This window comes from Lissotriton helveticus, chromosome 10 (assembly GCF_964261635.1).
Source record: "Lissotriton helveticus chromosome 10, aLisHel1.1, whole genome shotgun sequence".
Lineage (NCBI taxonomy): Eukaryota > Metazoa > Chordata > Amphibia > Caudata > Salamandridae > Lissotriton > Lissotriton helveticus.
Window position 1 is genome coordinate 724288999 of NC_136071.1, and position 22320 is coordinate 724311318.

Here is a 22320-nt window from a genome sequence, read left to right on the forward strand (position 1 = left end):
AATGGTTTGTGGATGGTTCATGCATGAGACACGAACTGGTGGGCCTAAGTGCTGCCTACGCGGTAGTTTCGTTGGAAAAAGTTAAAAAAGCATCCTGTTTATTTGGAATAAAGTCTGCACAAGTAGCCGAATTGATCGCCCTGATAAGAGCTTGCAAATTGGGAAAGGACAAAAGAATAACAGTGTATACTGATAGACAGTACTGTTATGGGGTTATGCATGACTTTGGCCAATTATGGCTACAAAGAGAATTCCTGACTTCATCAGGTACCCCAATTCGAAATGGAAAGGTTATCCAAGACCTTCTAGAGGCAATCCAATTACCAAAAGAATTGGCAGTGGTCAAATGTGCTGCTCATAAAAAGGGCCGTGACCCTGTGTCATTGGGGAATGATTATGCTGATCGAATAGCGAAGGAATGCGCTATGGAACGCATGTCAATAAACATCAAATTGGGTGGGCTTGGAAACAGCTGCCAACTTATGGTGTTTGAAGAGGTGCCTACCTGGGATGAAGTGAGAGAATGGCAGCATGGTGTGCCCTGGGAAGAGAAAGAGAAGTGGAAGGAACTTGGTTGTCGACCAAGACGTGAGGATGGTGTCATTGTAAGTACAAAAGGTATGCCTGTATTACCCAGACACCTACTCGCCCCTATGGCCAGACTGATACATGAAGGATCACACATTGGTAGGGATGCCATGGTTCTGGTATTTCAACAGACCTGGTACAACCCAAAATTCAGGAAGGTAGCAGAATCCCTTTGCCAGAGGTGCATGACGTGTCAACAGTTCAACGCTGGCAAGAGAACAGTAGTTGAACTGGGAAAAATTGGGAAATCAGGGGGTCCCTTTGTGAGAATACAGATTGACTTCATCACCATGCCTCGTTGTGAGGGAAAAAGATACGTCCTTGTCATTGTCTGCCTATTTTCGAAATGGGTGGAAGCTTACCCAGCCTCTCAGTGTGATGCCCTAACAGTGGCAAAATTGTTACTACGAGAATTAATACCTAGGTTCGGGGTTCCATACGCTATTGAATTAGATAGAGGCGGACATTTCCAGAATGAAATAATGGCTCAGCTCTGTAAAGCATTTGGAATAAAACAACAGCTGCACACTGCACATCGTTCAGAGGCTTCTGGAGTGGTAGAGCAAATAAATGGCACTATCAAGTCGAGATTGGCAAAGATGTGTGATTCGACTGGCATGAACTGGATAACTGCCTTGCCTCTTGTTCTGATGGGGCTCAGAAGCATTCCAGACCGGAGAACAGGTCTGAGCCCCCATGAAATCTTGATGGGAATAGTGATGAGACAAGCATGGGTACCAGGATACAAACTGTTAAGCATTTCTGATGATTTGATGCTTGAATACTGCAGACGACTAGGTGACCAAGTGCGTTCTATCTCTCGCCAGATTGGGGAAGACGCCGTTGCCAACCCGACGACCCCAGTTCACAAATTGGTTCCTGGTGACTGGGTTAAAATCAAGAAGCACACTCGTTCGAGTTGCCTTGCACCGAGGTGGGGGAAAAAGCGCCAAGTAATCCTGGTAACCACGACCGCTGTGAAGTGCGCAGGAGTTCCCAAGTGGATCCATGCCAGCCATACCCAGAAGGTGATACCAGACGAGGAACCTGGAGCTGAAGGTTGTCCAGCTGAGGGGTCTGCAGACGTTGGTCCTGAGGTAGCTGATGACAGACGACCGAGCACCAGTCCGGCTGAGAATCCCACAGACGTTGGTCCGGAAGAAGCTGATGACGAGCAGCCGAGCACCAGCCCAGATGATTGGATACCCATAATCGATCTCCCTGGAGACCCACTCAGAACAAGAGAGCGAATAAGAGAAGACAGAGAGTGGAATAGAGAGGTCGAGCAAGGCACAGGCGAAGACCCTCAGATCATTGAGATTCACATCAAATCTGAGGACGAGGAGGAAGGTCAGACAGGGACAGAACAAGTGATTGACACACCTCCACTAACTCCTGAAATCGGAAAGGAACAGACTAGTAGTAGTGTAAAGGTTCGAGCGGAAGAAAATCAAGGGATCGAAGTGCTTGAACAGGATCAGATAGAACTAGAAGAACGTGTTCAGGACGTAGAAACAGAGACATTTGAAAACCAAACGCAAAATTTACCTGAACCAGGCCACCTTAGTAACCAGGCAGAAGAAATAGATACAAGACCTGGGACTAGTCAGACAGAAAGGGAAAAGGCAGAAACTGAAGTGCCCCAAACAAGTGAAAACAAAAGGACATTAGAAGAAAGCCAAATCTCAGTGCCGGCTAAAAGACTCAAGAAAAAGAAGCATATTGAGCCAAAGTATATTAAGAGACTGAAACTAAGAATAAAAACAGTCCAAGAGAAACTTGCAGATAAAAGAAGAAGTCCCCGAATTGCGGAGTTACCTGAAGATAGCTCCAAAAGGCGGAGCGATCGAATAAAAAGACTGAATGAAAAATATCAAGATCCTGAATGGACATACCTGATTTTGGAAAATTTTGAGGATCTTGATATCACTGACGAAAGCGACGGAGAGCCAGTTGCTGAGTACTCTGCAGAGGAAGAAGACGAGCTCACCTGAAGTTGCCCAGAGTAAGCTACCTGTGTAAACTTACAAAGAGGGGTTGGAAAACTTCTTCTGAGCCAAAATGTCTGATTCAAGAGTGAATGGTAGACCTAGCCGCAGTTGTTGCAAAACATGCTGCAAAGTATGTATATGTAGTGTAGCTATGGTAATAATAATTTGGATAGGACTGTTTTCATACCTTTTATGGTAAGCAAAAATACTAATATTGACCCTACACAGACTACAGACACTGAAAAACTAACAACACGAAGTGTAGAAAGACGTGAGAAAGCACTCAGACAAACAAAGCGAGACTTAGAAGCATCAGATGAGGAAGGACTACATTACCACGGAGTTAAGAACCAGACACATTTAAATGTTTTCGCAAACTTGTTAGTACACTATGTAGAGACTATGGAGATAGAGGATTGCTATGTCTGCATGAAGCTACCCACTTCTGTAGCTGAAGGCGTGACTTATCATCACCTGCCCCTGACATATGGAATTTCCTGTAGCATTTTAGCAAGCTTATTTTACAAAAGAGGACCGTTACAGTACTATTACTCTAACAATGACGTGAACTTTTCTGAACTTCCTATACGTGGAAACTTGAATCCTGTACATACCCAAAGTGACGTTACACGTTATATGGGAGAATACTTTCTGACTATAGATACCATAGACTTAAATGAAGCACACAGAGATAACTTGACCTGTTCATTACATGAACAAGAGAAAGGTTTCTTAAACATGGCAGAGAAAAGAAGGGAGAGTTTCCAAAGAAAGGCAAATGACAAAAGGCAGAAAACACCTAAATGGGCTGAGAACATGGAAGGCACCTCAACTGGCGGGGCGGGGCCTGCTCTGTTGCTGGATTTCGAAAAGAAAGGGAAACTCTGTCTTCATCGCGAGAAGACTAGTTATTATAATAACATTTTCATTGGTTCCAGTCAATGTGAGCACAATTACAAGGTAATTGGAGGTTGGGGTTTCAAAAATGGGTCAGAACCTGTGTTTCCCGGAATTTATTATATATGTGGAGACAAGGCTTATTTCAAATTGCCGGATCACTGGTATGGAAGCTGCTATTTTGGCATTGTCTTCCCGAAAATATACCATGTGAATGAAATTGCTGGAGGCAGTGAAAATACTAATGGCTTAGTGCGTAGCAAAAGAGAAAGCGTAGGTGAAATAATGGGTAGTATTTTTAGTGCACTGATACCTGGAGTGGGAGTGGTTCTGAACACTCATAGAATTTGCAAATTGTCCACCATAGTGGATGTGTTGCCTACTGACACAGCTCATGGATTTCTGCTGGTCAATACCGAAATGGTTGCAATCAGATCGATGGTTTTGCAGAACAGACTTGCGCTTGACACCTTACTAGCAAAAGAGGGCGGAGTCTGCCGGATGCTGAAGGCGCAACATTGTTGCACTTACATTCCGGACAAAAGTGTACAGCTCAAAAGATATGTGAAAAACATTACTAATTTGGAAAAGGAACTCAAACCACTCGAGGTTGACAGTGCCTGGAAGAGACTAGTAGATGGTCTCTCCAATGTAGGTCATTGGTTTGCTAACTTAGGTAGGAGCTTATTGTTTAAGGTACTGATGCCAATTGGGATTATAGGTCTTATCCTATTTCTCATTTTCGTCTGTTGTAAATGTCGCAAACACACAAAGAAGTATCAAGTGAATGCGAGAGGAGTGAAACGGAGTGCGGATGAGCTTGAATTGGAAGAAATGAATAATCAGATTTACAAAAGGGTGAAGAATTCTCACCCTACCAAAAATGAGAAAGAGAAACTGAATCGAATGTTGGAAGAAATAGAGTTGTACAAAGTGTGAAAAGTTGGCATCTGGTTCCCTTAGGTTATGATGATAGTAAATATCATCAAAGAGGGGATTGATAGAGCAAGATTTCGCATCGCGACTTGCTCGATTCATGAACCTCGAGTCTGTTGTAACCTCATAACAATTGTACGTTTTACTAATCTCTTTATTTGGGTATACATGTAAAATTAGTGAAGCTTGCCTATGTGTTTTATTAATACAAATAACCCGTGTCTATAAAATGGCCGCCGCTTTTCAGTTTGCTTCTGCGCATGCGTTAGTCACACTCACGTGACTGCACGTAGATGTAGTTTGGAGGGAAAAGGGTGCGCATGCGTAATAGCCATAAAATGGCTGCTCAAATAATGATGTGGTGAAGCTCGTGCTGTTGCTTATTGTGTTGTTATACATTGCACTTATATCTAATTGCATAGTATATTTTTATAATGATAAACCTGAAGTACGAAATCATGATATGTAATACATTTATTTATTTCTATGTGCTAACTTGTTGTCGCTTACTTTTCATGTATCGCGGGAAATGGGGGTCCGAATGGGTCGAGAGCCATATTGAAAGTCCCTTCTGCGCATGATCACGCATGCCCGGGAAGAAACAGCCTTGAGCAGTGGAACACAGCCAGCTGGCAGCCACAGTCAAGATGCTCCTGAGAGCGTTACCTCTGACCCAGGAGGAGGGAGAAAATGTTCCTCAACTGATACATATGTATACATCTTATTGTATTCTGTGCGGTTTCTCATGAGAACCCCAATCTTGCTAGGCGGTGCCCAAAAATGCAGATTGGGCCTTAGAATAGTCTGTTCTGATTGGTGTGTTAACCCACCCTACCTTAGGACCAATCGAAATTGGGGATTCTGACACTTTGGGGGGTGGTACACTGTCCCAAAACAGTATATCTACCCTGGGTTCACCTAGGGAAATTGTCCGACTTGTCTGAATAGCTGACCTGTCACTGACCCAACGCACTCAATAGGTGACTGAAGATACAGAGCGCTGCGGAGCACTCTGTCCGAATTTGACCATAGACAAAGGTTTTACTAAACCTTAAAGTGCTGGCGGAGCACTTTGCTGGGGAGTTCGCTAACCCAATCGGGGTTCTGATCGATAGCTGCAGAGAGGGTGGAGCGCAGGCGTTGCTTCCGAACTGCGGGTGCTGGTCGTATCCTGGTGGTCCTGTCCTGATCCTAATCTGGGTTTCCTGTCCTGTCCTGGGGTGTCCATTCTGCACCTGCTGTCCCATCGAGGGTTATCCTTCCTTGAGGGTTTTCCTGTCCTTAACTGACCCGTGGCCAGGGTTGGTTTTCACACCAGTCTAGGTAAATATCTTGCCGAAAACTCTAAACTGCACCTTTCTATTTTTCTGTCTTTGCTTCAATAAAGACATACCTTTGCATACGTTAATTTCCATGCTTTCCGCAATCTTTGCATTTCATAAAAGTCATTTGCATTATATTTTTCATAGTGTGTTCCTATGTTACCCTACCTTTTAGAAATCATTTCTCCATTGCAGTTTGTAATCTCTTGATGTGGTCTATAATTTTCTCGTATAAAAACTGACTGAAGTAAGTTTCTAGACTTATAGCGTGATCCCTTTTCACCCTTCATATAGACATATAGGATCTCTGAATTTACCCACACCTTAAGTACTTCCCAATAGTGTAACTCTAGTAGGTGCATAAGCTTGCCCATCTATAATTGTCCATCCTTAGTTTCCACTTCTAAACCTGCATAGTATATTTTCGTTTCCATCTCATTAACGTTTATAAATGGTTGCCCTGACTTCCTTTCTATTTGGATATGTACTCTTTGTTATCCTAATTATAGATTGCTTAATTGTTGTGAATCTCATGCTTTCCGAACTTGATAATTTTAGATAAACCTTTTAAAACTTCCAGTTGTCCGTGGTCATTTTATGAAATAAATTACAGGTTTATATGTTGGGTTTATATTTTGCCTGCCTTTCCTTTTACAGCTAGCTCCCTGACCCATCGTGGTCATAGGTACCCGTAACGGTGGATGGTAAGTCGGGTACACTGGAAATAATCGAAAGGGACTCATGATTATTGGTAGTTAGATTGTAGGGTCATCTGATCAATGTATATATGGTGAATTGGAATATATGGGCCCGAAGCCAGAAGTGGCGAAATTATTGGTCGGGTGACCTACGATCTCTATCAACTGTCCTTATATAAAACACTAGATCCTTTTATGGTTCTTGTTCATGCTATATAAAATTGCACAAATAAATATATACTGTAATGTTGAATGTGGCACATTTCAGGTTAACACTGGCTAGGGTTCATGCCATTGGAAAGGGACAATGAGACAGCCAATGGAGGCTAGATGCAAGATATCAAGTATCCATGTATACAGTTATGAGTAGTAAAGTCTCTAGAAGATTTTTATCGGATACTTATGGCAAGTGTGGGATCCTGACAGAATCTGTAGTTTGGTTAATTTGTGTCTAGTGTCTCTGTTAGGTGGTGGTATCAGTCCTAAAGTTGTGTGATAGTTCCATTAATGTTTGAGCAAGATCAGGGCAGGTCTCTAATTGCATAAATAACTGTATGCTACAAGAGGAGTACCTGTTTACACCACTTTAGATGGTGGGAGAGGAATCTCTTTGTCAATCAAGGTACTTGCATGATGTGACACATGAGTGGAGTTACCTGCTATTGTATCAGAATCTTGAAAGACAGAATAAGAAAGGAAGGGTGGTGTGGGCGTGGGGGAGGAGATGGGCGCGGTAACAGTAGGAGGCTGAAGACCAGAATGTTTTCTTAAACTGGGTTTTATTATCAGGGTACGCCGGGTTCTGAAGGTAAGTCTTTCTCTGGCGAACTCCAGTTTGTCCGTCTTGGTGGTGTCTCTCGGTCGCGGTGGCTCCTGGCAGATATCTTCTCCCTCGTCGCGGAAATGCCGTCTCCGGACCCCAAGGAAAAAGGAGACCAACAGAGGGAAGCCGTTAGTTAATGGTCTGATACCGACCTGCCCGCATTAGGACCGAGTGGTGGTGAGGGGGCACCCGTGGTATTTATAAGCTGCCGTGTCAGTGCTCAGGAAGGAGGATTGGTGTGAGGAACGCGGGATGGGTAAGGAAGGGGGGAGGGGAGGAAGGAAAAGACACGGGAAAGGCACACACCGGGGTATTTACAGAATCTACAAAGGGGCGCTCTTTCTCCCCACCCAGGTTGCCCAACGCCGCCGTACCTGGGAAAGCCACACTCCTCCCTCGGGAGCGTGGCACGGCGGATCAAGGGGTCGTTGGTCTCCTGGCTCTCCTCCGCTCTCGGTTCTCCTGTCTTCTCCGTTCTGCTCTAGTTTTCTCCTCGATCCTGCTTCTCCGGTTCCTTCTCGGCACTCCGGGGTGATGTCACACGCCGAATACAGGACTTCCTGTCCTTTTACCGAATCGGAGCCTCCGATGTCAGCCGGGGGCGGAGTCTCGTCGTGGTCATCATACGCCCAGTTAAAGGCGCCGGGGTCGATTTCACCGTCCTGTTCTGAACGGCTGTCCCAATCCGCCCTCGAAGAGTCAGTCTGCGGGTAAGGAGGGGAGTTAGGGTCATGGGTCCACCAGTCCTCAAGGCCACCCGCCCGACCCTGTTACAGGTGGGTACATGGATATTCAGTATGGGCAAAGACAATTTAAAGCAAGAGCAGGAAGCTAAGGACCAAGAGCCAGAGAACTGCATAATGGCTGCCATTTCCCTAATGGGCAAAGAGTTTGAAAAATTGAATTTACAACCTGCTGAAAATTGAACTTTCATTCTAGCAATACACTGTCCATTGAGGGCTATGAGACACTTCATGAGTGACAATGGACATGACGACATTCTAGGTTCTTGAAGTTGCAGGATCTTATCTTTCCTAAGGTACAAACAGGAATACATTACTGGTGGGCTGAAGATGATTCTGCCCCCACTGTCGCAGTGTTTGCACATATTTTTTACGCAGATTTGTAGAACGCACCTGGAAGGCACTGACCAGTGGTGACTCTAGCCACACCTAGGACTAAGTGGGGCTACTGGAAAATTCAGGTCACAGCTTATTGCAGAAGTCAAGAAGTGAGGAGGAGGCACTTGGGTGAAGCGGAAGGTCATTCCACGTTTTAGGAGTGATGTAGGAGGTGGCTCAACTGCCAAATTTGGTTTACCGTAAAAGTGGGATTTGTGTAAGTAGGTGTCTGGATGTGATTGTTGAGGTATGCTGGGCCACTGTTATGTAGTGCCTTGAAAGTGTGGGTGAGGAGTTTGAATTTTGTTCGTATGTGAATGGGGAGCCAGTGGAACTCCTTCAGTCATGGTGTAATGTGAGTGCGGCCTGGGAGGCTGAGAGTGACTCTGGTCTCTGAGTTCTGAATGGTCTGTAGTCTTCTGGTGAGTTTTTTGTTGATCCTGACATTGAGTGTTTTACCGTAGTTCAGCTTGCTTGTGACTAGGGTCTGTGTACAGTTTTCTTGGAAATCTGGGAGTGGTAGACAATCCGTCAGAATCTCCACTGGCACATGATGTGGACAACGGATCAGTTAAGACTTTTAAAGGTATAATTCCTGAACATCAAAAGTGCTCAACTAGAACATTTGCAGGAATCTGTACTGCTAAGGTATGCTCCAGCCCTCTTCACTAGCTGCTTATGGGACCGGATTCCCCAGTCGGAGGTAAATCCTGTGAACTGTGAATAAAAAAATATCTTGCAAAGATTTCCTTTGATATATCAAATTCTAACTCTAAAAGAGGAAGAAGTAAAGACTCCTTACTAGCTCAATGAACAGGGACATCAAGTCCATTGTGCAGTGTCAGTAATTTCTACTGGAAGGTGTTAGTAGGGACTGTATTTGTGTTTCTCTAGCTGCAACAAATCAGATCTAAACTATCTAAGACAAAGTCTTTAATTTCCCATTTTAGTTATGAAAAAAGAACCTTGATTGGGAGGGTTTGATGTTGGTTGTGAAATTGATAGGCTTTACTTTGCATTCTCATAAGATTCACAGCGAAGTCAGAAAATATATATATTGTTTTAATTAAGATCTGCCATTTTGCTCTGCTGGTGGTCCTCAGGGTATTGATTTAGGAAATTCCTGTTTCTCAGCTGAAATCAGGAAATGCAGTTCTGGCTGCCATTCCGATAATTATGATTGAGCATTCACCGTTAAATTTATTCTCTATTAATTTGCCTTAGTTGTAGAGTGCTATAGTATCCTGAAGCCACCCATATGCTTTACAATTGTTTTTATCAAACACGAGCAGATCTAGATGAAAAACTTGGCCTAGGTGCTTTGTCCAGGAGTGTTCACCGATAAAACTATTCCAATTATGCCACTTTCATTTCTCAGTTCTTCTCCCAAGCTTCCTGTGCTTCGTGTGCAGTTGCACCTCTTCTCCATTTCTCTTCATTTCAGGTAGTTCTTACTTTGTAAAAGCTTGAGAGAATGGATGCACAGTTTTTCTTACTATCATCCAGCTGGTGCTGCTGAATGCAGGAGTTGTTCAGTACTAGGGCTGCTTAGTTCTGATTCCACTGTCTTTCCTATCTTTTTCCTCTACTTTCTTTCTCTCTTTTCTCTGCCTTTCTCTCTTTCTGTGGGATCAAAGTCTAAGGACATCAAATAAATTGTGGTCCCCAAAACCTAGTGCTGGCACTCACCACCTTCATCTACTGGTGCTCAGTTTTGTCAAATGCTAGGTTGCCTGTTAACTCTAATTTCCTCCATGAGACGCCTCCAAGTGACCAGGTGAACAAGTGTAGTAGATTGAGAAAGCCTGCTAGTCAGCTGGTTCACCTCAACAGTCTTAATACAATCTTAAATTCCAGGTTTTTTAAAATACCATTGAAAGTTTAGACTGTTTTTAAAAGTAATGAAATTCTTTCATCCAGACTTCTGTGTACCACCTTTGTTTGTAAGTGTTGTTTTGCATTGCGAGTTGTTTACTTAAAAGCTGGATGCACTTATTTTTCTGCATCAGACATTTACCGAAAAGCAAATGAGGGAAAACAAACTAAGCGGAAAAACCCGTCATAACGGGAGAAACCAGAAAGCTGCAAGACTGAGATAAAGGGACAGGGAGTATCTGGTAGTGGATTTAAGAGGCCTGGGGTGGATTCAAAAGTATATAGCCGTGATATTAGGCACAAAACATTTAATTGCACTGACAACAGGCTTCTGAGCAGTCTCTGCCGGCATTACTCGCGGGTGGCTGGTGGCCAGGCGCGGGTGGAAGGGGAGGCGCCTTGGGCATGAGGTGATGCAGTTAAAAACAAAACATTTTAAAAAATAATTACACACTTACCTTGTCGCCGTTTCCGCCGCCGCATCTCTGCTCCTACTCTCTCCTCGTAGCGTGGGACAGGAAGCCGGGGACAATCACAAGGCTCCCCTGACCAATCACAACACCGCAATGCAGCATTGTGATTGGTTTTGAGCGTCCTGGTTCAACACTCAACAGGGGAATGGGGGCCTGGGCTTGTTCTTCACGCAGGCTGTAATGTAGCCTGCCTGGAGAACGGGGAAAGTGCGCATTACTTGTTTGGGCGGCCCGAGAAGGCCGACCAAACAGTCAGAGTGCACTTAGGAGTGGGCAAACCACTACCGCCCTGCTCCGTGAGCAGAGCAGCCTCGCCCACCCGCCGAAAAGGAAGAAAATATAAAATATTAACTAAAAGTTATTATCATTTTATGTTTCCTTTCCTTTATACTGCTCAAAGTAGTGAGGCAATGCTCCTCTGCCATAGAGGGGGGGGGGGGGTGGGGGCTGCCCCTACTTCTGAGCAGAGCTGTGGGCACCAGCACAGTTCGCGCAGGTGAAATCTTTTGTTTACATATATTGACTTCAGGACGTCCCCCGGCTCCCATTTGCTAGCTCCATAAATGGAGGCTAGCCATTGGGAGCCGGATCTGTCCGTCAAGGCCGGACCAGATTCGGGGGCGTTCCCGCGATTTTTTCCCTCTCCGCCTCTGCGATGTCGTCATCGCGGCGGTGGGCGGAGTTTCGTTTTTTTTTCTTCTGTGTTTGTTTTAGTCATTCCATGCCTGCCGACCACGGCCGCCGGAGGAAGCCCAGGTGAGTGCTTGTTCGGAGAGTGTCGCCGTCTGAAGTAGAGAGCGGAGCCGGAGACATGGAGCTGCTTCCCAGATGCGTAGGCCCCTTGTTACCCCTGCAGTCCGCCCAGTGCGGCAGTACGCCCAGTCTGCTGTGCAGAGTCTGGGGGAGACCAGTATTTCAGGGCTAGGGAGCAGGTAAGATCTAGGGGGTTTCGCTTATACGAGTTAAACTGACGCGGGGGAGGGAGGGAGGGGGGGGACCAGTTTAATTGAGGATCAGCACCGTCCCACACCCGAGTTACGCCCAAAACTAAGTCCGTGGGGAGAGTCACCCATAAGCATAGAGCGACACCCCGCTATCCCGTCAGCTTAACTGGAACAGCACCCAGGCCAAGTCCCCCAAGGTCTTGTCTGCACCCCTCTCCACCACCAACAGGGTTAACAATGTCCGCTTCTGGAAAAGCGTGAATGGCTACTTAACACCCTTCCCCCCCCCCCCCCCCCCCCCGGGCTAATTCTCTTCCTTCGGTGGGGGAACAAGACTACCCCTCCCCCCGCTTGAGTTGGACACAAAACCTCGAAACCTTTCTGAGACACATACTGCACTCCAGTTAGCCCAATCCTACTTTTGAGCAGCCCTGCTCTGCATAGTCCCAGAAGCAATACATTTGACTCCCTTTGTTTGCTCCCGTTTACATTGCTCCCCTGCAACCCTCATCGATCTCCAATGATCCGGACCCTTAGGGCACCCATCCCCTGCATATCAATCAAGTGTCCTCAACATTCGCCCCAGCTTTATAGGTGAGACCCCATGCTACCCATGAAATAAAACTAATCGTGTGTACCCCAAAGCCGGCGGTGATGTATAGAGGTGTTTTGAGCGGAGACGGGTTGTGAACATTATATTATTGTTACGCTCTCAGTAACTTTTAGTATTTGGGTTTGCCTTTGGACATTCTCTATTCTTGGGGCTTCCCTGTGAATGGGGGACATAGTTTTGCGGGCCACGGTGCATTGGCTAATCTGTGAAGTGTTAATTAAGCCGGTGCACTGGAGGCATGCAGTGAGTGCATCATATAGGTATAACTGAGTGAACAGTACTTCTGTACAGATACCTAGCATATCTTCACCCTTTCGATTACGTCTGCAGCAGATCAGAGACATAATTTCTCTGCTGAATATATGCCTTTACGTTGGTGCGTCCAAATCTTCCTAGGTCGTGTGTGTGGTTTACAAAAAAAAAAAATGCGTTTAGTGGGTATTCCAGAAATTTCCGCAGCTTTCCTGATCCGCACGGACATGCCCAGGCAGCCCCTTGTCTTGTGGGGGCGCAGACTCTGTTATGACCCCGCCCATTTGTGGCTGGAAAGGTGATGACTACAGGCCAGAAGGCAGCAGCCGAAGAGCAGTTACTCGTCTCATTGTGTGTCGTGGGAGTGGCGTTTGTGTTGGACGAACACAACCAGTGAATGCCCTCTTTGCTGGTGATAGCTGTGTGCACTTTTCCACTACATTGCTCTTATGATAGTCGGGGGAATAAGGAAGTGACCGCCAGGAACATAAAACGCCTCTCAACAAACCGTTATGATTTATATCGGCCTGGTGATTGGCAGACTAAGTTTCACTATAAAACCTAGGGAACAAACGCCAAAACGCATAGTAGTATTTAAGAATATTCTGGGGTCCTAAATGTGTGCGTCTGACTTGGGAAGCACTTAAATGAGAAGATCCCTCTTTCTTTGTTTAAATCACCCTACTTTTCATTTACGATATTATTCTTTTGGAACATTTCAAGCTACGTGGTGTTTATTAATTCTGAGTTGCAGGTCAACGGATAAGCTGGGGATAGTCACAAGATGTCAATTTCATGCTTGTAAATTTGTGTCGTTATGTGGCTTTGGAGGGCCAACTTACGTGGCAGATTTGAGTAAGTTATGCTGCTAGAAAAGACCACCTATGTGACGCAGTACAGCCCACTTTGTGATAGTAGTACTTCATTGTTTTGTAATTTTTACACTTAACACTGTCTACAAGGGCCTTCCACTACCACAATGTGCATCACTGTGCTTTTATTAACTTCTGAACGGTTTGATCCAGAAACAAAAAACACGTTGATTAAAATCTATTAATTATACAGCAGATGATGGATTGTGTGGTAAATCTATAAGTCAATACCCTAGTTAAGGGATGGGCTAACCTGCAAGTTCCACCTTGTATCGGGCTTCGTCCCCAGACAACATAATAGGACTGAACAGTAAATGGTGTCTGCATGGTGCTGCTTTGTGATACACCATGTTTACATTCGCAGAGGCTGTTTATGTACCTCGCTTTTTCGAGTAGGTATGTAGTGCCTACCCCTCGCGCCAGTCTGAGTTGATGCCATTTGCATTCTGGTACCTGTAGTTAAAAAATTTTTTTTTTTAAAATACCGGTAACAAAGCAGAGAAAATCCTGACGAGACCGAGATTTATAACATAGAAAACAAATTGGCTAACTGCTCACACCTGCCTTCTGACTGCTTAAGACCTACATCACTGCTTTTGTTCTATCATTATTATTTCAATGTCTTGGCGTTTTTGCCTTTCTTTACGGGTCGAAGAGCGTTTTGGAACTCTTGACATTAGAGTAATTCAACTATTTTCCACATTTTAACTGTGCTTTGTGATACGCACACTATCAAACGCTAAAGTTTCTATTTTTGCCCCCCCCACATACACCTCAAATCCAAATGTAATTTTTTTTTGTTAGGTCTCGCATTTGCGAAAGATTAAGCTATTGACATTGTAAATGACAATGCCATTTATTTATCTGTTTACAAAACCAACACGTACATAAACAATTTGTCATTTGCAATGCCAATAGCTCTAACTTTGTCAAAGGCGAAACCGTTGCATTGTAAATGCTTGTTTTACAAATCAAGCACTGGCTACTGGAGAAAATTCGAATTGTGCGGTTTCCGTCCTTCTTCAGCAGTACTGCAGCACAATAATTATAAATGAAATGAGAATGAGGGATGACGATCCTTATTCAAGCAAGCCAATCTACACAATCTTTAATTTTTGTTGGCATGTACAGCGCACGTTCAACTGTTGGGAATAGCGGATTTTTAAAAAGTGCCACATGCTGCGAAAGCAGATTTTGAGCACATACAACAGACTAACAAGGGGCTCTGGGAAACCAGATACTGCTAGGGGGCGGGAGGAGAGGAATCACATGAATAGAGAACAACAAGGCGGGTTTATAGTCCGAGATATGTTCACAGAAAATCAAATAGGACATAATATTAGCTGTCATGGTATTTTTTAACATAATCTATCCTCTTAAAATCTAAGTCCTCCTTTACCTACCAAATAAAGGGTACCTTGAAATGAGGGTCCTAAGTAGTGTTGAATGGAGCGATGGTCAATAACATTTGCTTTTCAGAGTAGGCTGTGTCTAGTTTGTTTTATGACAGAGACTACTTGCAGTGCAAAGAGAAGCCTGGTGTTGAATAAACCTCTAAATTTGAGACATTGTTGATAGATGATTCAGGAAGCCAAGTAAGGATGTCCCTACTTTGACACTGTTGTAGAAAAAATCCGACTTCGAGTCACTTAATGCAAGGCTGCTGATTTTCAGCCAGGTGTGTTGAAACGCACTAGTTGGAATGCTTGCTGAAGATGTGGATTCTTTTGTAATAAAGATGTGGAGTTGTCTGAATGAATGAATATTAGTCTTCTAAAGCGCAAACTTTGCCCAAAGGCATCAAGGCACTGCGGATAGAGCCAGAAGTCGAGGTACAGAGAAGGCTCACAGCAATTAGGTGGTAAAGAGCCAGGTCTTCAAGGCCTTGCGGAAGAGGTGAGTGAGACTCTTGTCCGGAGATTGACAGAGGGAGAGTATTCCAGAGCTTAGAGGGAGCAACGGAGAAAGCTCTACCGCCCCCCACCCCCCAATGGCTTTCCTAGACCTAGGAACTACCAGCCAATTTTTACAGGCAGATCTTAACAGCTGGGTGAGAACATATCGTTGAAAAAGCCTTTTATTGCCTTCGGAGCATAAGTTACAAAACGCTTTGTGAACGAGGCAAAGGGCTTTAAATGAGGTTCTCTGGCCTAGAGGAAGCCAATGCAGCTTGAGAATGGAGGCATCTTCTGTAAACACGTAATAATCAATTTAGTAGACTCTGAAGATTACACCTAATGGGGCTGCACTGTGGAGGAAAGGGTGTGCCTCTCTAACATTCTACTTATTTTTATCATATACGGCCCATCAAGAAAGGTCCTCATGCTACACTTTTCACATAAAACTGATGTATATCATCGACCCAGAACAAATTCCAGAAACAGATGCATGCATCTGCTTTCCCGGGAAGAGGCAATGGATTTCATCTCACTATCAAGTCTCCTGACCACTGGAATCTTGCAGTCCACAGAGGATTATGCAGGTCCACTTACAATGAGCGATACTGTATGCAACTCAAGAACTCTATTCGATCCTGTGCCTGGCCTCCTGCTGCAGAGGCCATCCTCTTCCAAATGAAACTCCACTGCTCCATGTACAGCATGGCAGTCTAGGGCTGCCTCCCCAAAGGTTCTGCAAAACCTACTGCTGTAGCCCTATCTCTTAGGTTTGGAATATATTCCTGGCTTTCATCAACTTAAGATACAGGCGCGCTACTACAAACCTGAAACCACTGCATGTTTTCAGTTCTATTTCAATTCATATAATGTTCTCATGCAGATTATCAAAGCAGATGAAAATTCGTTTTACAAATCATGTGAAACTGACAATCAGGCATATCAACATTTATGTTTTCCACTTGCAGAATACTTTACGTCTACAAAACCAAGAAATAAAGGGGGGATATTCTCTTTCGTACCCTACGAAAAAGCACTCACGGGAGCAGTCCTCAAAAACATCCTAGGTAAAAAGAAAATACACGTAGAAGGTATCTGAATTCACAGAAACAGATTTTTGTGGGTGTCTCCCACCCAGAAAAATCCACTGTGCTGCCCTAAGTCTAAATTGATGAAAGTGAAACATCTGCTACAATGTAGGCTTTTCCATCATTAGAAGTTCACTCTACAATCGTAAAATTCCACATATTCATTCAGTGACTCAGAGTGCGTATATTATGTTCTCAGGGTTATCGGCACACTTTAACAGTACTTTGGCACCTAATAAAGTACATAAACATGTATTTTTCTAACCAGGTCGATTTCAGCAAGACTGCTGGACTCACTGAAAGTGTATGTACACCTATTAACAAGGAAAACTTATTTTTTCTTGTTTTCAACCAATTTAGCAACATGAGTATAGGAAGTGCACAAATGAACATAATGCATCTGAATCAAAGAGATAACCCGTGGGCCAGCAGGCTGAGACACTGAAGAACAAAAATACATTAACGAGTATAGATTAATAACAATGAACTTAATTACTAGGATGCAAGTTTAGTTAACATTTCCTTATAAAGTCATCTCCACGAGCAAAGCTACACGCAGCCCAGTTACTGCCAACTGCGCTATGGTGGAAAAATAGTAAAAGAACAAATTGCAATGCATGTTGCCAACAACCTTGTTCTCGCCTGCGTTGCCACAATAAAGGGGAAAAAATTAATGCGTTTTTCCAAAATGCCTGGAATTCCACTTGCTTTCGATGCTTTATGGAAATCCCCGCTCATTTTAGATGTGGAATCTGGAGGTGTTTTAATCGGTGTCTTTTTTAATTAAACTTGGCATCTGCTGAGGCTTCGTTTAATAACTTGAAGGAAATGTAATATGAATGCAGCAGCAATCCCATGCTCAGATGGATTCTGTAATGAAGTAAAATGCTAGGTGGGTTGTAAAAGCAGGTCTTTGTAGGGCACTTACCGGCTTCCTGAGGAAGAAGAGCGACAGGGATCCAATCAGGGGCATGTCACCGATCAGCGGCTCCAGGATGACCCGCATAGTTCCGTGGAGCTGCAAACAGGAGCGAATGACAATAGTGAGAGGAGAAGAAACAAATAGGACAAGACAACATATATGAGGACAAGACAATGAAAGAAAGGGCAGGGCAGTGAAAGAGAGGGCAGGGCAGTGAAAGAAAGGGCAGGTCAGTGAAAGAGAGGGCAGGGCAGTGAAAGAAAGGGCAGGGCAGTGAAAGAGAGGGCAGGGCAGTGAAAGAAAGGGCAGGGCAGTGAAAGAGAGGGCAGGGCAGTGAAAGAAAGGGCAGGGCAGTGAAAGAGAGGGCAGGGCAGTGAAAGAAAGGGCAGGGCAGTGAAAGAGAGGGCAGGGCAGTGAAAGAAAGGGCAGGGCAGTGAAAGAGAGGGCAGGGCAGTGAAAGAAAGGGCAGGGCAGTGAAAGAGAGGGCAGGGTAGAGAGGGCAGGGCAGTGAAAGAGAGGGCAGGGTAGAGAGGGCAGGGCAGTGAAAGAGAGGGCATGGCAGTGAAAGAAAGGGCAGGGCAGTGAAAGAGAGGGCAGGGTAGAGAGGGCAGGGCAGTGAAAGAGAGGGCAGGGCAGTGCAAGAGAGGGCAGAGTAGAGAGGGCAGGGCAGTGAAAGAGAGGGCAGGGCAGTGCAAGAGAGGGCAGAGTAGAGAGGGCAGGGCAGTGAAAGAGAGGGCAGGGCAGTGAAAGAAAGGGCAGGGCAGTGAAAGAGAGGGCAGGGCAGTGAAAGAGGGCAGGGCAGTGAAAGAGAGGGCAGGGTAGAGAGGGCAGGGCAGTGAAAGAGAGGGCAGGGCAGTGAAAGAAAGGGCAGGGCAGTGAAAGAGAGGGCAGGGTAGAGAGGGCAGGGCAGTGAAAGAGAGGGCAGGGCAGTGCAAGAGAGGGCAGAGTAGAGAGGGCAGGGCAGTGAAAGAGAGGGCAGGGTAGTTAAAGAGAGGGCAGGGCAGTGAAAGAGAGGGCGGATAGTTAAAGAGAGGGCAGGGCAGTGAAAGAGAGGGCAGGGCAGTGAAAGAGAGGGCAGGGCAGTGAAAGAGAGGGCAGGGCAGTGAAAGAGAGGGCAGGGCAGTGAAAGAGAGGGCAGGGTAGTTAAAGAGAGGGCAGGGCAGTGAAAGAGAGGGCGGATAGTGAAAGAGAGGGCAGGGCAGTGAAAGAGAGGGCAGGGCAGTGAAAGAGAGGGCAGGGCAGTGAAAGAGAGGGCAGGGCAGTGAAAGAGAGGGCAGGGCAGTGAAAGAGAGGGCAGGGCAGTGAAAGAGAGGGCAGGGTAGAGAGGGCAGGGCAGTGCAAGAGAGGGCAGGGTAGAGAGGGCAGGGCAGTGCAAGAGAGGGCAGGGTAGAGAGGGCAGGGCAGTGAAAGAGAGGGCAGGGTAGAGAGGTCAGGGCAGTGAAAGAGAGGGCAGGGTAGTTGAAGAGAGGGCAGGGCAGTGAAAGAGAGGGCGGATAGTTAAAGAGAGGGCAGGGCAGTGAAAGAGAGGGCAGGACAGTGAAAGAGAGGGCAGGGCAGTGAAAGAGAGGGCAGGGTAGAGAGGGCAGGGCAGTGAAAGAGAGGGCAGTGCAGTGCAAGAGAGGGCAGGGTAGAGAGGGCAGGGCAGTGAAAGAGAGGGCAGGGTAGTTAAAGAGAGGGCAGGGTAGTGAAAGAGAGGGCAGGGCAGTGAAAGAGGGCAGGGCAGTGAAAGAGAGGGCAGGGCAGTGAAAGAGAGGGCAGGGTAGTGAAAGAGAGGGCAGGGCAGTGAAAGAGAGGGCAGGGCAGTGAAAGAGAGGGCAGGGCAGTGAAAGAGAGGGCAGGGTAGAGAGGGCAGGGCAGTGAAAGAGAGGGCAGGGCAGTGAAAGAGAGGGCAGGGCAGTGAAAGAGAGGGCAGGGTAGAGAGGGCAGGGCAGTGAAAGAGAGGGCAGGGCAGTGAAAGAAAGGGCAGGGCAGTGAAAGAGAGGGCAGGGTAGAGAGGGCAGGGCAGTGAAAGAGAGGGCAGGGCAGTGCAAGAGAGGGCAGAGTAGAGAGGGCAGGGCAGTGAAAGAGAGGGCAGGGTAGTTAAAGAGAGGGCAGGGTAGTTAAAGAGAGGGCAGGGCAGTGAAAGAGAGGGCGGATAGTTAAAGAGAGGGTAGGGCAGTGAAAGAGAGGGCAGGGCAGTGAAAGAGAGGGCAGGGCAGTGAAAGAGAGGGCAGGGTAGTTAAAGAGAGGGCAGGGCAGTGAAAGAGAGGGCAGGGTAGTTAAAGAGAGGGCGGATAGTTAAAGAGAGGGCAGGGCAGTGAAAGAGAGGGCAGGGCAGTGAAAGAGAGGGCAGGGCAGTGAAAGAGAGGGCAGGGCAGTGAAAGAGAGGGCAGGGTAGAGAGGGCAGGGCAGTAAAAGAGAGGGCAGGGCAGTGCAAGAGAGGGCAGGGCAGTGCAAGAGAGGGCAGGGTAGAGAGGGCAGGGCAGTGAAAGAGGGCAGGGTAGAGAGGTCAGGGCAGTGAAAGAGAGGGCAGGGCAGTGAAAGAGAGGGCAGGGTAGTTGAAGAGAGGGCAGGGCAGTGAAAGAGAGGGCGGATAGTTAAAGAGAGGGCAGGGCAGTGAAAGAGGGCAGGGCAGTGAAAGAGAGGGCAGGGCAGTGAAAGAGGGCAGGGCAGTGAAAGAGAGGGCAGGGTAGAGAGGGCAGGGCAGTGAAAGAGAGGGCAGGGCAGTGCAAGAGAGGGCAGGGTAGAGAGGACAGGGCAGTGAAAGAGAGGGCAGGGTAGTTAAAGAGAGGGCAGGGTAGTGAAAGAGAGGGCAGGGAAATGAAAGAGGGCAGGGCAGTGAAAGAGAGGGCAGGGCAGTGAAAGAGAGGGCAGGGTAGTGAAAGAGACGGCAGGGCAGTGAAAGAGAGGGCAGGGCAGTGAAAGAGAGGGCAGGGCAGTGAAAGAGAGGGCAGGGTAGTGAAAGAGAGGGCAGGGTAGAGAGGGCAGGGCAGTGAAAGATAGGGCAGGGCAGTGCAAGAGGGCAGGGTAGAGAGAGCAGGGCAGTGAAAGAGAGGGCAGGGTAGTTAAAGAGAGGGCAGGGTAGTTGAAGAGAGGGCAGGGCAGTGAAAGAGAGGGCGGATAGTTAAAGAGAGGGCAGGGCAGTGAAAGAGAGGGCAGGGCAGTGAAAGAGAGGGCAGGGCAGTGAAAGAGAGGGCAGGGCAGTGAAAGAGAGGGCAGGGCAGTGCAAGAGGGCAGGGTAGAGAGAGCAGGGCAGTGAAAGAGAGGGCAGGGTAGTTAAAGAGAGGGCAGGGTAGTTGAAGAGAGGGCAGGGCAGTGAAAGAGAGGGCAGGGTAGAAGGGCAGGGCAGTGAAAGAGAGGGCAGGGTAGAGAGGTCAGGGCAGTGAAAGAGAGGGCAGGGTAGTTGAAGAGAGGGCAGGGCAGTGAAAGAGAGGGCGGATAGTTAAAGAGAGGGCAGGGCAGTGAAAGAGAGGGCAGGGCAGAGAGGGCAGGGCAGTGAAAGAGAGGGCAGGGTAGTTAAAGAGAGGGCAGGGTAGTTAAAGAGAGGGCAGGGTAGTTAAAGAGAGGGCAGCGTAGTGAACGAGAGGGCAGGGTAGAGAGGGAAGGGCAGTGAAAGAGGGCAGGGTAGAGAGGGCAGGGTAGAGAGGGCAGGGCAGTTAGAGGGCAGGGCAGTTAGAGGGCAGGGCAGTTAGAGGGCAGGGCAGTTAAAGAGGGCAGGGCAGTTAAAGAGGGGGCAGGGCAGTGAAAGAGAGGGCGGGGTAGTTAAAGAGAGGGCAGGGCAGTGAAAGAGAGGGCAGGGTAGAGAGGGCTGGGTAGTTAAAGAGAGGGCAGGGTTGTGAAAGAGAGAGCGGGGTAGTTAAATAGAGGGCAGGGCAGTGAAAGAGAGGGCAGGGCAGTGAAAGTGAGGGCAGGGTAGAGAGGGCAGGGCAGTGAAAGAGAGGGCAGGGTAATTAAAGAGAGGGCAGAGTAGTTAAAGAGAGGGCAGGGTTGTGAAAGAGAGAGCAGGGCAGTTAAAGAGAGGACAGGATAGTGAAAGAGAGGGCAGGGTAGTTAAAGAGAGGGCAGGGCAGTGAAAGAGAGGGCAGAACAGTGAGAGAGAGGGCAGGGCAGTGAAAGAAAATAAATGAGCGGACCAGTCAATGAACAAGAGGTTAAGACAGCGAACGAAGCACAAGACAAGAGTAAAAGACAACGAATGCAAGGACAATCAATGTGCAGAAAAAGACTATTAGAGCAAGTATAAGACAAGCAATAAGAGCACATGGAAGGGCAAGACGAAAGAAAGAAGAAGACAATTTATGTATGGGCAAGACAACAAAGAAGACAAGCCAATCAATGACAGCACAGGATAACGAATCGGAGGATGAGCGGCTAAAGTAATGAATGGGAGAACAAGACAATCAATGTGAACACATGACACTAAAGGCACGGAAATGGAACATAAAGGAGAGGACAAAACAATGAATGAGAAGACAACTTAATGAATAAGTAGACATACAAAAAAGGAAACGGCTATGGTCACACAATACTGCACTAGGCTTATTCTCCGAATATTCAGCAAACATACATTTGTGCAGGTATGATCACATTATTATTTTGACAGGCATGTACATTCACAATGAACCTTTAAAAAAAATTAATTTAAACAATAAGTTTGCATCAAAAGATCTCAAATACTTAATCTTATCTCCCAGCGTTTCTGCCATTCACTATGACACCACTAAATGTAAATATATATATATATATATATATATATATATATATATATATATTTACATTTAGTGGTGTATATATATATATACTGTACACATCATTTCCTTCCTCCATTGACTATTTGGTCTTATTTCCGTCTGCAATTTTCTCTATTTCAATCACTACCTCCACACCTCCTTTTCCCTTTTATCCTCCGCAGATTAAGGGGAGGAGCAGAGCGATTAAGAATGTTAAATATGCAACAGTATGCCATGACACAGCTTAATATTAAACATGAGGGCGTTTCCTTTGATTGATTCTGTGGGTTTTAAATATTTT

The 22320-nt window shown here is 46.3% G+C and overlaps 1 protein-coding gene across 3 annotated transcripts in view; it reads right to left on the minus strand.

Moving 5' to 3' along the window:
* ESYT2 (extended synaptotagmin 2) overlaps positions 1-22320 on the minus strand; it is a 641975-nt gene that overhangs the window by 244662 nt on the left and 374993 nt on the right. For all 3 annotated transcript variants that reach the window (XM_078663275.1, XM_078663276.1, XM_078663274.1), the window contains exon 6: positions 17317-17406. In XM_078663275.1, coding sequence (XP_078519401.1) covers positions 17317-17406 — 90 coding nt within the window. The remainder of the gene's footprint in view (positions 1-17316; positions 17407-22320) is intronic.